Source organism: Echiichthys vipera, assembly GCF_963691815.1.
Source record: "Echiichthys vipera genome assembly, chromosome: 4".
Classification (NCBI taxonomy): domain Eukaryota; kingdom Metazoa; phylum Chordata; class Actinopteri; order Perciformes; family Trachinidae; genus Echiichthys; species Echiichthys vipera.
The window spans coordinates 15,707,607-15,725,434 of NC_139829.1; the positions used below are offsets into that span (position 1 = coordinate 15,707,607).

The window sequence follows — 17,828 nt, forward strand, 5'->3', positions numbered from 1 at the left end:
TTCACAATCAATATTTCACTGTTTTCACTCAAGTATTCAGTAATGTAATGTCTAACTACACACAGCACAGGAGAGACCGTATATAAAAACAGTGCACAGTATCATAATATTAATCTTTTCCTCATTTCTAATAACTTACTGTAGCCAAATGACCTGAGGGAAAAGGGGATGGAAAAGCTACTCTCAGTGATGTGATTGATTAGCTTTTTTGTTTGTAGATGAAAATTAAGCTGTCAAATCATATTCCTGCGGAGAAAATGCCCGTTAATGGTGTTTTCGCCCTACGAGTTCGATGCGGGTCGAGGGTTGATTTGTTGCATCTCTGATAAAATTAGAGAGAGGAGACAGGGTTCTGCTGTCATCTGCTTCAACAACAGAAACAGCTTAATCAACGCTAGCAGGATGGAGGGAATTTACTCAAATGGAGGTCATAATTCTTCATTTTTGTGTCAGCCTCTCCTCTCTGGCAGGTAATTGAAGACAAGACGAAAGCTGGAGTCAGTCAGGAGCCGGATCTTTGTGGAGACAACACACCCAGCTGTGTTTTCTCTCCGCAGTCCAATGCAAGACAGGACAGAGTGAAATAATTAACATGAGAATATATTATAAATGTAAAATGAAGCAGACTCAGGGAGATACAGAGAGTAATGTAATGCTGGCTGTAAAGCAATTCAGCAAAATGCAGTATTACTGTAGAAGCAGGTAGTTAGAGCTCTGCTTCCGTGACAGACAGAAGGGATAAGCGGACAGTTGGAGCAATTCTCAGGTCAGAGTTCACAGTACATTCATGATTTAAGTGAAACCCATCTTGCAGAATGCTGATGCAAGCGCAGTTGTCTAATATGGACACAATCCACAATCTCGTATTTGAGTGATTTTAATCTGAAAAGGGCAACAATCCAATAACAGTGTCAGCTCCCTCCAAGAGATGAGCAAACCGAGTTATGGTGTTTTTAGGCGTGTAAGATGTGTGGCAAATAGTAAACCACTTGGTGTGATCATGCAGTGGCAGATTGTCGACAGAAAGGATAGACATAACTCTTCCCTAAAATGGCATTTTCTTGCCGTTTGACTTGTTCACCTTCATGGTCTTACGCTGCTTCTCAATGAAAACACTGCTTCTAAAGGAAAATGCAATAAATAACACTTTTGAGTGGATGGAGTCATTGTATAGATATTTCTGAGTATGACACTGATAACGAACAATATTACAGAGATTTTAGAAGAGTCTGTGACTTATATCAAATGAAAACTTGTTAAATGGCCAACAAAACCCAAAGGGTGTGCAATGATTCTACGCATGTTATATTACAAAATGAAAAACATTTTATGAGGCTTCAATCACTCTGCAGATGCCAACAGGCCACTATGTAAAAAGGTATTTTTTCAACTTTACTAGACTGCTACATGCACACACAAAGCTCAAACAGATTATCCAAGACATGGACAATAGCTGCTGTCTGATTGATCATAAATCCTGTGATGCAACATGCTCCTTCAGATCGCTCTCTAGAGCAGAAATGTGTAGAGATTGTAAAGCAGGCAGCATCAGGAAAATGGCATTAATGGACAAATAAAATGGTGGCAGGGGATGATGTATACAGTCTGTGCTTTGTTAGAGCTAGGAGAGGTCTGCTAATAATGATGAGCCGGTGCTGTTCTATTTGTGGTGCAGGGTATATGGACACTGTCATAACTCAGTCCTTCATCCATTCATTTTTCCATGAAAAATCTAGTCTGTCATCGGGATTCAGAAATGATCCGACAACATGGAGTAATGTGATAGAAAAACACAGGCACACTCACAAGAAACTCATGCATTCATGTACAATATGCATACACATGCTTGAACAGACATACATAAAAGCCACACGCTGTCTGGAATGCATTATTATAATCCTGATAGATGGATAGACATTCCACCGCCTCTGCCTCCCTGGTTACTACATAATTTCTCCCTCCTTTTATTCCATCGCTTTTTTTTTGTATTTTAGGACAGTACTACTAAAATAACCCGTGTCTCTTTTGCACCAGTTTCTGGCCCTTCAGATCTCGTGTAACAGACACACTCATACTGGGCTTTTACAGTATAGGCTGGTGACTGATTAAAGGAAAACCCTGAATAAAGCGTAACAAGTGCATGTGCTTCCATGAAAGGCACAAGAGGGTCAATTATGGTTTGTTGGTGTGTGAAAATCATAGGAATCATATGCAATGGCCTTAACAGTCGCAAGATTTCACCGCAACTGAGAGATTTTTAATGTTCAACAGCACTCCCCACTATACCATCAAAACACAAATTTAGGTTATATCATTTGAAAGAATGTAATTCCATCCCTCGAGTAGAATTCACAAAACATGTAGAGCTGCATTAAAGCTATTCTGGCAGCTTGTGGTGGCCTTATACCTTACTAAGACACTTTATTTTGACATGTCTTAAATATTTCACCTATCTAAAAATGCACATCAACGTATTAGAAAATAACAAATCCAATAACAAAAGAATAAACTGTTAAAGGTCTGGTCATGACAAACTTGTTAAAGTTTCAAGTTCCCCTATCCAGACTAAACTGAAAACAGTCAACCAGTGATCTAGCCCAATGGCCAGACTTTGCTAATAATAGAGCATGAGCTAAGTCACCATGCACTTGTTGACAGCCCAGAGAAAGCAAGGCGAGAGAGAAAAGTCTCTAATCAAGTTACTTTGACTTTGACCGCCTATAAAGTAGTCATCACTTTGTCTGCCAAGAAACAGAAAGGCTGTGAAAAGCCAAGAGATCAAAAGAAAAATAAGGCGTGCGAAAACTGTGATTCAGGGGGCACAAGGTTCTTCTCAGCCTAATATGATCCATGCTTCTAACAGCCATGTTCAGGAGCTGATTGTGATTCACTATCACAAAGATAAGGACATTTTATCCTTGGCCATTAAACCATTAACACATATAATTAACCAAGTTCATTGCTCATCATGTTTAATTGGTTATTGTTCATTATTCTTCCTTTATAACAATACAGACATTTGTGTACACATCCACACATTCTTTCTTATTTATCTGGTGGATGGATACTCAGGTCATAACAATAATGTTATGATTCTATGGGATGAACTACGTGCATTAATGAAACATTATTATGTATAGTGATTTATTATTGTGTGGCACAGTACCCCCCACCCCCAGATTAATAAATCATAACCAAGTTTTGTCTAATCTATTGTTATTTGAGTGTGAACACATGAATAAACTAATGAAATTCCAGGGTTTTTAGACTTTCAGTCACTTTTTAAGAAGATAGAGGAACTTGTTAGGTTATCATTGTGTTCTTTCCTAAAATGATGATGCTTGATGTAGATTGACATAATAGCAAAGGGAAATGATTGTAACCTCACACTCTTGCATTGATATACAATACTGCGATGAAAACAGTACAAATTAGACATTGATCTTAACTCACTTTACCCTCTCGACCGACTGCTCTCTCCCCCTCTTCCCTTGTTTCTCTCAGTCGTTTCCTCACTGCTTGTGACCTCGTCACCTCGGAGCAAGCGGCATGAGGAATGACTTTGGTTCACTTTTGGCGGAGGTTGAAAGATGCAAGAAAGAGCAAAAGGCCAACTATCACCAGGGGGGAGAGTTTATGTTCCCCAGGCTGCCTGAATCCAAATCCCTCTTTGACGGCTCCTCCCTGCTCCCTTATTCCCTCCTATTGTGTGTTCGCTGTAGTAGCATCTGGTTAATGGGTCTCTTCGGTGGATAGTCTCTTCAATCTCCATACATGCGCTCATTTTGTGTGTGGGCAAAAACACATACACAGTTTATGTTTGCTGGTTTGTAATATTACGATTTTAATTCTATGGTTTCCCTCTGTATAAAATGTCTTGTTAGAAAAGTATGCTGATTTGTAACTGGTTGCATATGGGAATGACTTCCTGTAAAGGACTTTCAGTAATTTTAATGTCTGCAAAACATTTAATTTCATTTGTACTGTATGCGTGTGCTTTTGTAGGCATTAAAGAGATTTTGGACAGTGTAGCAGTCGATATTACCGATTGAAGGGGACTATTCTCTCTCTCGCTTTCTGTCTTAAACTCCCTCTTGTCTCTTAAATTCAAGGTTTTCTTCCACGTGTTTCATTGTCCTCTTTTGACTGATTCCACACCCTGAAACCGAAGGACAAACGTTAATGAATCCCAGCAGTGATTTCTGTACACGAAATAGACAAAATGTATTCTGGCCGCAAACTGTCTAATTAGCTAGATGGAGATGTGGATAGAAGATGGCACAAATGTTTTAGAAAGTAACACTGTGTGTATTTTCGTCCATGTGTGTCTCTCACTCCCGGAGTGTGTCTCCCGGTTTATGTAAACTCAGACTCCTGGACTCCTGGATCTAGACTCTGACGGCTTTGCATGGTGTAAACCACATGAGTAATCTCAGTGAATCAAAGACAAGGCCGGCAGCCTTTTTTTCATAGAGCTGGCAGAATTAGCTCGCTAGGAATGCTCAGTGCTGGACACAACATTAGAGGGCATTCTGTTTAACCCGCCCCATACTAACAAATAAGCAGGGATCAAAGGATTAGAGCACCATTATTAAAGCCAGCTGGAGACCTGACGCAGACTATAGGCATGCTAACTTGATGCTATTAATGTTATATGTCCACATGATGACATACATCTGTGCAAGGCTTTGCTTCTTTGCTGAAGAATACCGATTTATATCAAATGTTACCAGTTCGTTGTCACCTATGCTTACATTTGTGGACATTTGGGACAAGTAGTCTCAATGGACTATTTACGGATGTCATAGTACCACTACAAACATCATAACCATAGTTGTCAAAAAAGGGAACTTGAAACCTTCACTCTACAAATAATTTTAAAGTATTCATGCCACATGGATTGCTAATCTGCAATATTGCATTAAGCCTTGTAGTTGTGTTAATAGTGCCATATACTGTATATGCATCTTGGCAACGGTTCCCTGATGATGAGAAGACCCCACACGGTTCAAAGGGATAATTATGATATTTTAGTTTGGATATAAGTGGAGTTGTATGAGGTACTTATCCATATTCCGTGTACAATAGATGGCGTTTTGACACAGAAGCTAAGAAATGTACTCCTGTGGACAGTGGCAGCATGAGCAGTATAAATGTATTTCAGCCACCCAAAAAATCTCCCCCTTATATACAATCTGGTTTAGTTTGGTTTAAGTGTATACTATATTTAAAATATTTTCATCTGTTATACTATTCTACAGCTTTATCTTGCGGTCAGACAGCCCTTTCTGATGGGAAACTGAGGCTGTTTTATGTTATTGTGTGACTTTCGTGAATCCAAGGCAGTGGTAGATCAGCAACTCTGTTCAAGATAAAAAAAAATTATAGGTGGCTAAATTTAGGTGCTGCCCCTTAGCTTCCATGCTGGTACTCCTTTCTGCTTCTCTTTATATATACTATATGTAAACACTGCCTTTAGATACCTCATACAGTGCAACCTAACTTCAAAATATTTGAACTATTCCTTTATTTCGAAAAAGCTATTCTAGCAGTTTGATTGACTCATCCTGCAGTATCATTTTACAGCTGAGTCATTACACCTCCTAAATGATGGATAAGAAATCAATATTCTCCCATGATATTATCTGCTGTATTTAGCCAGCATAAACTTTGATTTTAGCTTCCCATCCCTACAGACACATGGTTTGATGTCCTCATGTCTGGAACGTGCTCTTGAATCTTTCATTGAAAGGCAACGGAAATGTGTTTTCCAGATAACATTACAGTTGCAATAAAGCTTGGCTTGGGCTGTGATTGAAACAATACTGTGCCTAAGCCGCACTGAGCCCACCTGTTTGTTCTTCAGTAATTGGATTCTGCTTCATTCCATTTGCCTTAATGCTGATGCATAATGCAGTGTACTGAGGGGACCAGCCATTACTAGCCAGGGGACAAGGCTTGGAGGAGTAACCCGACCTCGCCCGCCGCCATCATCCCCCTCCCGTCTGTGGGACATCTTTTCAGGGCCTCTGTCCTTCAAAGCAGCCACTTGCTCAGGCTGGATGGATTGATGGTTGAGGCTGCTGGTCTGATGGGAACCAGAATAGCAGGTGTTGATGTAACAGCCTACAAGTACAATAAGCTGGCCCTCAGCAGCATGTTAATCCAAAATAAACACACACTGGCGCGGACGGTTTGGGCCCCGGGTGGAGGAATTCTCATTAAATACACAAATATGAAGAGCTGCTACCAAGAAAGTTATGTAGAGCCAAAGCTTAGTCTTTCCTTTGTAGTCAAGAATATGCAGCAAAATGCCTCAGTCATCTCCAGTATGCCAACCCAGTTGAAACATCCAAGCTCAGCTGAGCTAATTTAGTTGGCTTTACTCACATTAGCATCATTGTCCTTTACTGTATTTATAAAAAGCATTGACAAAAGAGGTTTTAGCGTCATACTCGCTGCAAACTGCTCAAGGAAACATAGACATATACATTTTATAATAATAAATACATATAATGTATCCCAGTGTGCAACATGTAGTTGGTGAAAGCTACTTTGTTGCCTGTCCAATCAGGATATCTGTTCACTTTTGCACCTTATGTCCACGATTCTCCTCATGAAGGATAGCGTGTTACGGCCAAATCTTTAAACATCACAACAGCTTCACTAACTGTCATCATGACAGAGACTCCCACATGCTTTTTTCATTTTTCATCAGGGCCATACATCTCTCATGATCAGCTGCCTTTGCTAAGTGGCTGGTGTCGATGGCTGTGACTCAGCTCTGCCCACAGCCATGATGAAGATAAGACATCTGGAGAAGGGGTGTGTGTGTGCTTGGCCATATATATGTGCACATATTGAATATGGGTGCCTTAAGTAGTGGTGGAAAAGAGAAGCAGAGCAATAAGAAGAGTGACATAAATTGTGTGGGTACTGGTGTATACGACTGAGTGGGTGAGCGTCTGTGGTCAAGGTTCATTAGCGTGTCATCGGCTGCTTCCACACCAAAATAATAAGGCCCCCTCTTTCTCCTCCATCCACTTTCCTCTCACCCTGCATCTGCTGAATATGAACTGAGCTGTCAAAAAGGGCACCTGATCTCAAGTCACCTCTCTTGCACACTAACACATGACTTACAAACAGCTGATGAAGCGACAACATTAAAATGGTAATGGGTGTTCAAGAGGGAGAGAGAGAGAGAGAGAACTTGATGAGCCGTAGGAAAGACTTCGCAAAGTTAAAAGGATTGAAAATATGATTTAAACATTTGATGAAAAACTGGCAATCTTGAGCTCAGGGTAAAACGGGAGTTGATCGGGAGTAGAGAGCGTGCAAGAAAGCAATAGATTTCAATCTCTTCTGACCCTTTTTGCATGGTTATTAGTCAAAAATTCTCTTTATGAACATATCCCTTGGCTACAGAGACAGCTCACTACAACTTTTCCACTGCCTCAAAATAAAACGGATGCTGGGACATTAATTGCAGCAATATGTACAGGGACATTTTTGAAGGCAAAACATTGTACAGACAGGGAGAAATCAGAGAATTGTAAATACTGTTATTTAAGAGGACACAGAGAAACACTTCCAGAAATATATTAAAATGTGTATGCATGCATATTGGCACTCATTAGTTTGTGTGTGTGTGTGTGTGTGTGTGTGTGTGTGTGTGTGTGTGTGTGTGTGTGTGTGTGTGTGTGTGTGTGTGTGTGTGTGTGTGTGTGTGTGTGTGTGTGTGTGTGTGTGTGTGTGTGTGTGTGTGTGTGTGTGTGTGTGTGTCTGTGTGTGTCTGTGTGTGTGCGCTGTAGAATATGATAAAGGTGAGTCAGTTGAGCTTTGATGAATGGATATGGCCACGCTGACAGACGTGAAGAGAGGGTGACACAGCTGGGAGAGAGGGAAGGGAAGGAGGGGTTAGGTAAAGGTTCACTAGAGAGGAGTTGACAGATCTCAAATGATAGCCTTTGGAAATGCTTGGCTTCATTACATCAGCTGGGGAATGATCAACAGAGGACATAAATGATGCCCCAAAGACATCTTAGGAGGCAATACGGTAGACATGAAAACTAGTTTACAGTATATAGCATTAATATCACAATGGTGGGAAAAATCACACAATATTCTCAATTAGATATGAGGTCCTGACATGAGAAGACAACGGCATATATTTTTAAGCTTCTGTACTTTCCCCTGCCATAATGGATGTACGCATTACACACCCACCATGCTCCAACTGACATGTGTTTGACCCCTATCCTCGTCTACAGGAGACAGCACCTGGTGCCTAACCACAATGCCATTAGTGGTCACACACGCACCCACGCGCGCACACGCACACACACACACACACACACACACACACACACACACACACACACACACACACACACACACACACACACACACACACACACACACACACACACACACACACACACACACACACACACACACACACACACACACACACACACACACACACACACCATATGAGATATTTTTAGGTATTGGGATACAACCTCTATGATAGCTAACGCTCAGAGATTCACACCCCATGGGCTTGACAGGAAGCGATCCATTTCCTGACAGCAACCGCAAACCATCCGCACATGCAGAACATACATCCTTGCTGTGCGAATTTTGTCTCCCTTGAAGAGTGTTGAGGTACATATACCGTAAAAATACAGTAATACATATAAAGTATTATTAGTGCAACATATCTTTCAGTTTTTAATGTTTTTAAAGGATGCAAATTCCTTGATCCTTATTAAGCCGCTGCCAGTTGTAATTCTAAAATGCTACAATTTAACTTTGAGCAAAGCACTCAACTTTCCCTAGAGACATTTACCTAGCACATCTGTAAATACTTTTTGGCTATACTTTTACAAGAACCATGACTAACCCTACAAAATCCACTTAAGAGTCACCATTAACCATCTTAAAGTGTATTTTTCTGAATAAACTACCTCACTTTTAGCAGTTGTCTTAAAGGGAAGAAAATATATTCATTATTATAAATGTTTTATATCAAGAGAAAATACTGTCAGGAACAAGTGCTGCTGTGACGCTATATGTAATCTTATATTAATACCCTCTTTATCTTTTGCATTTCTTTCAGCCTCCACCATTGCGGAGAATGGGCGGAAAACATGCCTGAAGCTCAAAGTTTTCGTCCGACCATCAAGTAAGTGTTTGCATGCAACACAAGGCTTTGTAATAGAGCTTGCTGAAGTACACATTTGGATTGAAAATCAAAACAGTTTATGTCTACTTCTCTGGTTACCTCACTTCCTCCTAAATTACCTTTTGTTCACTGTCCAACATACCCCTTTCATTTATCACAAAAACTGATTTACTTGCTAAAAAAAAATTGTTTAGTTTTTTTTAAAACATGAAAAGGTTGATAAACGATCACATCAAATGAAATCGAGGTCACTTCATACCTCATCTGAATGTTGCCATGAGCTTTGTTGCTTGGGATGTTTAATTTCAGGACTGAGAAGGGGGGCTTCAAATGTCACTAACCTATTTGGCACAAACCTCTAATGATCTCTCATTCTCCCTATTTTCTGTTATAGACAGCTGTGTGAAAACTATAGGCGTACATGACCGCGTTTTTGACGTTAACGACAAAGTAGACAATACATTAGAACCACGAGGTTAGTATGGCTTCCTGCTTTTTTGATTCTCTTCAGTATGACCTACATACTTCTGTATATCTGTGTCTCCTGTTGTGTGCCTGTTTGTCTGGAAGGTGATCTGTCCCTACACATCTCTGCTTGATGCTTATCTTACACTGATTCTTCTCAAGATGTTGTATCATGCTACTGTACTGTTGTTTGCCTAATTATATTGATTGGACTATGTTGCATGTCGATATATATTTGCATATACACTGCATAGTGTGTACAATTAATTACATATGTATATATATGTATATATATATATATATATATATATAGTATAGAGTATATAAAGAGCAGCAATACAGTTGACGATTGTTTAACTCCTCCATGAGTTATTGTTTGATGATTTTCTGCATGTTTATGTCTTCATACATGGGTCTGTATTGAACTCAAACACTCCATATCACCCACATGCTGATGTCTCATTCTCAGCAGCAGCTCACCCTAAGATCTGAAACAACTCAAAGACTGCCTCAGTAGGAAAACATATTTAACAACCTGTCAAATATAGGACATTTGGAAACATATTTTTAGGGATATTATTAATTTGAAAATGAGCTCTATTTAATTCACTGTGAAGATCAGAGTTTATCATAAACTGCCATCTAAATTGGACACACACACATACACACGGCCAGATCCTGGGGCATTTGTGATGCCCATCTGCCTCTCCTCCAGCCTGATTTTCTATATGCCTATTTGCCTGCCTTGCTATCCTGCCTGAATCATTGATAGCTGCCTCTCACCTTGCATGCTTATTTATGGCTCATTCCTATTATGCTTGACAAAGAAGGGACATTAATAAACCCATCCGTCATGTACTGTTGCCACATCCCTTCACCCCCTTGCGCGCGCACGCACGCACACACGCACACACGCACACAATTGTATAATTATGTATTTGCCCGGCCCTCTGTTCTGTCTATCTGTCCTTTGCTGTGCATGGTTTAGCTACTTTCTCATGGTGCTGAGAGCACATGGCTGCTCACAGATACTGATGCCATTGCCAGACAGACACAAGAGGCACCTCACCTGGGAGTTCAATTAAAAATGCTTCTGATAAGATTTATATCTTGACATAGCAAACCAAGTTCATATGGCAACTCAGACTTCACAGCTCAGAGATGCAGCGACGCACTGACATCTCCGCAGTTATTGATTTTAAAATGGCTTTGTAACCCAGGATAACCTTAAAAATATAATTATTAATTTATTGTATAACGTTGTCTTTGGTCTGTGTTGCACTGTTGCAAAAGAGCAGTGTGTACAGTAAACAATAAACACTCTGTTTCTTTTTCTTATCCTTTAGACGACACCAGCCATGAACCGGCTGAGCCTTCCCGAAGTGACGAAACGAATGCTGCGCCGCACCTGCAAAAAACAAGTCCGCTCCTGGCTTTGTTGCTGGTCTGCCTATCAGCACTCTTCACTTTATAGCGCCTTCCTCTGTCCCGGAGGGAATTTACACCTAGCGTGGCCTGAATCTGCCCAAGGCTGCAGGGAAGTGGCAGGATTTGGGTGAAGCGTGTTTGCTTGATTGGGCATCAGAACAGGCTTCTCAAGGAACCCTCTATTTTTTCAGAAATATATTTAAGTGGTCTTTCTCCATCTGTGAGTGAAACAAAGTTGATGTTGGAAGTGGGAGAGACAGTTCCCCCTCTTAAACCTTCAACTAAGATGCCAAATCCCTTTTTTTGACACTTAGTGATTCTTATTTTCCGGTGACTTTTGACATCCCTTTACATCATGTTTATGTCATTGCGGCACTGATTTCCCCACACACACACATACGCTTAGAGAGTTAAATACAAAACTCGACACTACACTAAACTTTAATAGCAGTAGGGTTTTTACAATTGTATACAGTAGCAGCAGTACACAGTAGGAAAGCGAAGATTCTAGGTCTTAGAAAGAACTGTACATACACAAGTAGATAGTTTTCCCGAGACCTCTCAAGAAGCCATCGGAAATATCTTTGATCAAGTTCTTTGTGGTCCTTAGAAACCTCCATTTTACTAGGAAGTGAGGTACAATACTGAAAGATGAAGATGCAACAAAAGAAGAATAATGGTTTTAAGCAGAGGTCAGACTGTAAACCCCAGCACTGAGAAATACATAAATGTCACGCACCTTAGCCCGCCGATTTTCAGGCTGTCCTGGTTTAAAGATAGCACCCAATTCTCTCTTGAATACAAAGTGCGTGTCTAGGTGGATAAGCTGCTTAAAACTAGAGCGAGTGTGTAAAACCTATGGAACCACGAGGCATCTTTTTCTTTGTGTAGAGCAGTCTGCTCAATAAAACACATTTTGTTTACCATGACTCACAGCTAAATTGAAACTTTCTCATACACTTTTTAAACTGCTATTAGGATCCAGGATCAATATCTTTTGAATGTTGATCACACAATTTCACGGCAACAGTCACAGTCATTTTATGCAATGTTTACAGAGCAGGGCTGCAATTGTTCTCTCTGTTCCATTTGAGTATTAGTCGATATGAACACTCCCATAAACATTTGCAAAACTTTTCTTTCTCTATTATTGATTATGAAAGTGAATGATTAAAAATGATTCAAAACTAAATGGGAGACGTTATCTTGTTCTTAACTACTAAAACTACTATTTGACTTTGCCAGCAGCGTCTCCAAATATTGTCTTTTACTATGGAGACACTGTACACTTTGTGTTTTTGTACTTATTTGTACTGTCTGAAATCTACTTAAATTAGAACAATAACCGATGTCATGGGGAAGACACCTCGATTCACAGCATGTCCGCCTCACTTAAACCTCAGCTTTGACTCATGCTCATCAAATATTAGTTAGCTGGTTATCACATTGCATCATCATCACTTATTGCATCAGTTAGGGTTACATTTAGAGGACTGATGCATAGCTCCAATTATTTAAAGGAACCATTTAATTCAAGGCAATGCACAGCTCTATTTAGTCTAGTCAGGTTTATGTTAGCACTTACATGAAAAGGAATTCACTGTGTTATTATGATATTCAGTGTCGAGATGCATATGGTGAGTTAGCTTAATGAAAGCAATGATGTCTTTTTTTCAAAGAGAAGGGACTTCTCTTGCTTTGCTTTCAAAGGAATATGGACAGATACAGAAATTAACTTCCTTTTAGAGACAGGTTTTTGTGTGACAAATAGGACACCAATTGGTTTGGAAATACAGATAGAAAGAGAAAAATGGAGCAAGAAAAGGAGCTCGGGAGCAATTGCATGTGCACCTTCAACTCCTAGAGTTACAGGTTTAAGTGACTCTTTAATGAGGTTCAAAATGACAGGCATGCAGGCTCCATGTTGTGGCAAGGGGAGTTATTCCTGGTATTAAAAATAGATGGTTGAAGGCTTGGGGGGTCTCGGGAGGGGGGGTGTAGATTTCCACTGTTGGGGGTTTTAAAGCACCAATGACCTTGCTGTTTGAGAGAATTGGTTAGTGAAGGAGATGGAGAGAATTAAAGGGAGAGAAGCCACACACAGGGAGAGATAGAAAGACATGGGAGGTAACCGAAGATAGTGTGACTAGAGTGCCTAACTAAACAATACAACTAGAAATCCATGCAACACTACTGAAAAAAACCCCACCTGATTCGATAACAAACCTATTGTTCAGTATCACTCTGTCTCAAAAGGCACTGTTGAGTTTTGTATTCCTTTTTCATTTTTGTGGCTGCCTTTTTCTTTTTTCAAATTCCCCGAAAGACTGCCTTTGCCTTTTACCAGTTGTTTTTTGTGCTACGGTAACAATGCTATTTAGGCGGAATAGCAGCTCAGCTATGGGAGGTCATAGGAGACGAGGCCATTTAATGAGGTACTAATTTTCAGGAGAACACCACAGGGAATGAGCACCGTATAAGATTCAAAATGGACGCTTGTCAGCAGATTATCACTAGACTTTAATCAGAAACCAGCTTCAATTGTACTCTCTTATAATTACCAATACTACTATTTGTCATTATTGCTATTATTACCATGGTTTATTCTGTACACACCGTAACCTGGGAAATGAGGATCAACTTATAAACTGGATACTGTGTATCCCGAGGTAGTCAACCATAAAACAAGTAGTATTAGGTTAGTATCTGTTTTGTACCTTTCTGGAGGACAAAAGAAAAAAATGAGATCATTGTTTAAACTGTATAATTATTATTATTGTTATGATGATGATGATTATGACTATTATTATTATTAGGAAAACTTCTTGATGTAAATAGTGTTTGATATTAAAGTATTAATTTGGTTCTTATGTCTTTTCTAAAACATGAATACGGTATTATCTCTGGGTTTTGCGGAGTGTGTACTGTCCTCAAACAATGCATTGTGTGCTTTGATCCTCAATGCCTAATGAAACTTTTAACTAATATGAAGGGGAAACCTGTGGGAGCTGTACACCAGTGTACAGAAGGTTGAACATTAGCCAAACGAGTGGCTTACCTGTTACATGTTTCAAACCAGTCATCAACCTTCACATTTCTTCATAAGGATCCTGCCATGGAAAGAAACACTTTGGACTTAATGGACGGCCTATTTGTACTTGTTTGTCTTCAGTGTTTGAAAGCATGTTGGTCAGCTCAATGATCTGTCATGAGTGGACTGTTTGCTTTTTAATGGAAGGATCTCACCAGTTTCATTATGTGGCATGCGCATGAACTTGTTGACATGTAAAAAAAAAAAAAAAAAAAAAAGTTTTTGAAAGACACTTTCTTTTGCTCTTATTTTCTTTTTCTTTAAGATGTGTTAGATTTGCAGATCACTTTCATGTTGTGTGTTTTTGCATCCCCATTCGAGTGATGTCATTAAAGCTGTGTAGTGACAGATGACAAATGTACATAACAGAAACCAGTGAGAAGTTACAGTGGGGGTCGGTCATTTTGTATTTCAAAAGCAACTTTTTTTTTTCTCCCAAGAATGACTCTGTACACATCTACTAAATTCATCCCATGTAGTTGCAGTCTGTCTCTTCTGACTATTCATTCTGTTTCTGCTCTCCCAAGAGGAGGCGTTTTAGAAGTGTATACATCACTGCGTGGATGTTTTTCAGTGTGAAAAAATGTGTGAGACCTTTGAGTTTGTGTGTGTGCTTGTCTCATTTGCTGTTGCCGCAGTGAATGGGAAGCGGCAACCCTCTTTGGCAACGGAGAGTGTTTCCCATGCCTTAGCCCTTCAGCCTCTACCCTGGCAGCCCTGTCTGTGTACAAGATGCTTTCTGCCATTGTGCTTTTACACGGTGTGGCTGCTGGCGTCGAAGAGACTACAACAGGGCCCTTCACTTTTCTCCCTTTTTAACAACCATGAATCACTTCTCCCTACGGTAAACGTTGGTCCTAGGCACAGTTCAAGGATTAGTGTACCCCCTCCACCAAATCCTGAACTGGATTGTTAGCTGGGTAAAGCCTATCATCAATCCAGGCTCTGTGCGTACAGGGCAATGCCTCTTTTTTCAACAGCTCCACTTGTTCATTTTGCGCACCTGTCCCGCTTCATTCTTCTTGTGCTTGTATAACCTCAACCACACCACCTGCTGTCCTTCTTCCCCCGCCTTTCGACCCCCCCCCCCCCCCCCCCCCCCACACACACACACACTTTGCCATCAGTGGGGAACATTTCCAACCTGCTCTTTTACAGTATATAAACGACAACAAAAAATTTGACAAAAAAGTATCTGTATTTGTATATACACGTGTCTGAGCAACTATGAGTAATACAATAAAACAGAAATACATTACTTTGATCATTGTGCTGTTTTTCTCTTCTACTGTATGTATGTACTGCGATCATTGTGTTAACCTTGTAATCAGAAGCACTGTCAAACTTGTCAGTGCATTAGCTATGTATACCACATTTAACATACCTACTAGTACAGCACATGAAAATACTCTCACTCAGGTACAATCATGTCTCATCATGTGCCAAATTGGATGCACCATCACACACACACACACACACACACACACACACACACACACACACACACACACACACACACACACACACACACACACACACACACACACACACACACACACACACACACACACACACACACACACACACACACACACACACACACACACACACACACACACACACACACACACACACACACACACACACCATCCATCAGGATCAGAATAAGACCTTAAACCTCCTTTCACTTCAGTGGGGCACTAATGAGGACACCTAATAACCTTCTGCTGGACCCCATCAGCGCCATTTAGTTTCACCCTCCATTATCTCTGGTAATTAGACTGAGAGCCAGGCAAGCCCTGAGGACCGAAGGGGGGAGAAAGGCCTCCTGATAAGCCAATTGGAGTGACATAATGAAGATCAGTGAAATTTGACTTAACAGAATACAAACACTACTCTCCATATGGCAGATACATACTGTATAAATAGATGGATTTGAAGAAAAAATGTGACATATAAAATAAACAAAAAGCTTGGATTCTTGAAGGATAGTTGTGGTATGTAAGGTTTTCCATCACCACCATACAGTCAGTTACAGTGTAAGTAGCCTTGTTGGCGGAGGTAAAATGTTTTGATGCAAAAATAATGATATTTCATCCAGGATGCAATCCTCTCCAATCTCATTGTTTTCCAAAGTGTGTACTTCTTTAAGCATCAGAAGAATACATGAGTCATGCATGAACACACTTGACATGATGAGCCAATTAGTGTCAAGTTGTTCTTCCCAGTATTATTACCAAAGGAAGGCTCTGGAGATGCAGGTGTGTGTGTGTCTATAAAGACCAATAAAGACAAATCACTGCGCCTGATCATTAAATCTGATGTAATGATAGCTTTATGTGAAGATGTGTCCCAGATGTACTATTAAGCTATGAACACATCAAGGTCTGTGACCAGCAGTGAGTAAGAGGAGGGCACCGGGATGAGATGGCATTCAACTGAAACCATGTCACCATTGAAATGGAAACATGAATGTGCACAGATTTACCTGTGCCTTTGATTCTATTTCTCTTTCTGATAGAGGAAGTTTTATCTTAACACAATAACAATGTAGCTGACAATCTTGAAGAAGCCACTTCAGTAAAAGCTTTTGAAGGCATCATTCTCACGCCAGCTGGCTCCCTTATTGGCTGCATGGTGTTTCGTTTCCATGTGAACAATCTGTTTGATTGACAGCTCTGAATGATGTCTTCAGTTAATCGCTTCAGTGGTGTGAAAAGGTCACAAATCACCCAATTATGTTGCCCTGCTTTATGAATATATATTTTTGGGGGAATATTTAAAATGCCTCTGAGGCATATCAACTTAGTCAACCCCATATTTATTGAGAGGGAGTTGGGCGGTAGCTGCTTGTGCCAGAAATAACTGATAAGCTGAATGCATTTTCAGAGTCTCAGTCACACTGTGGAATGTCACAGTGTTTCTGGGTTAGAAAGTTGGAACTGATTTCAAGGTCAGGATTTATGATTTATGACAGCATTGACATGTTTCAAGAACAAGCTCAGAAAGAAAAATAGAAATGATTATAGTGAGGGGACGTGAAAATAAAACAGCAAACGCTAGCTGGAGGAAAAAAAAAGGTTTTTTTAACAAAGCCATCAACAGCATCATGAAACTTGTTTATTCGAACACCTTGTTTCTGTCAAAGCAGCTGCGATATATTTTTCCTATCAGCTGTGTTTGATCAATACCCATCAAAAAAAAAATGTCTTAGTTACTTTCATTGTACTTGCAGAGTCAGTACCTCGGAGAAAACAGGAAGTCACAGATTTCAAGCTTTTAGAGTATATGAATGAGTTCCAAAATTTCAACTGAATAAATCAGGCATATAAGCAGCCTCGATCCTTGAAAGCTCAGGCTCAAAATACTAGAAAGCAGCATTTTATAAACAATACGGTGAAAAGGTGTGTTTGCAAAGATGGTAAAATTGCGATATGCGATCCCGGAGAAAAATTGATATTTGAACTCCATGCCAAAACAAATACAGCCCTTGACCTTCAGAACGTAGGCATGTACCAGATTTGCCACCCCTCTTGCTCCCGCTGCCTGACTCCTTATACATCCTTGGCTTTCCTCCTGCCCTGTTTATGAGCACAAACGGACAAGTGTTAAGTGGCTGGGTTACTTTGTTTTTTTCCCATTTACAGAGCCAGCTAA

The 17,828-nt window shown here is 40.1% G+C and overlaps 1 protein-coding gene across 2 annotated transcripts in view; it reads left to right on the forward strand.

Moving 5' to 3' along the window:
* efna5b (ephrin-A5b) overlaps window positions 1-15,308 on the forward strand; it is a 93,622-nt gene extending 78,314 nt beyond the window's left edge. The window contains exons 3-5 of one of the 2 annotated variants that reach the window (XM_083912899.1): window positions 9,122-9,187; window positions 9,582-9,662; window positions 10,999-15,308. In XM_083912899.1, coding sequence (XP_083769025.1) covers window positions 9,122-9,187; window positions 9,582-9,662; window positions 10,999-11,126 — 275 coding nt within the window. In that variant the 3' untranslated portion in view covers window positions 11,127-15,308. The remainder of the gene's footprint in view (window positions 1-9,121; window positions 9,188-9,581; window positions 9,663-10,998) is intronic. The other variant, XM_083912900.1, reaches the window with a different exon arrangement.
* Window positions 15,309-17,828: the final 2,520 nt, after the last annotated feature.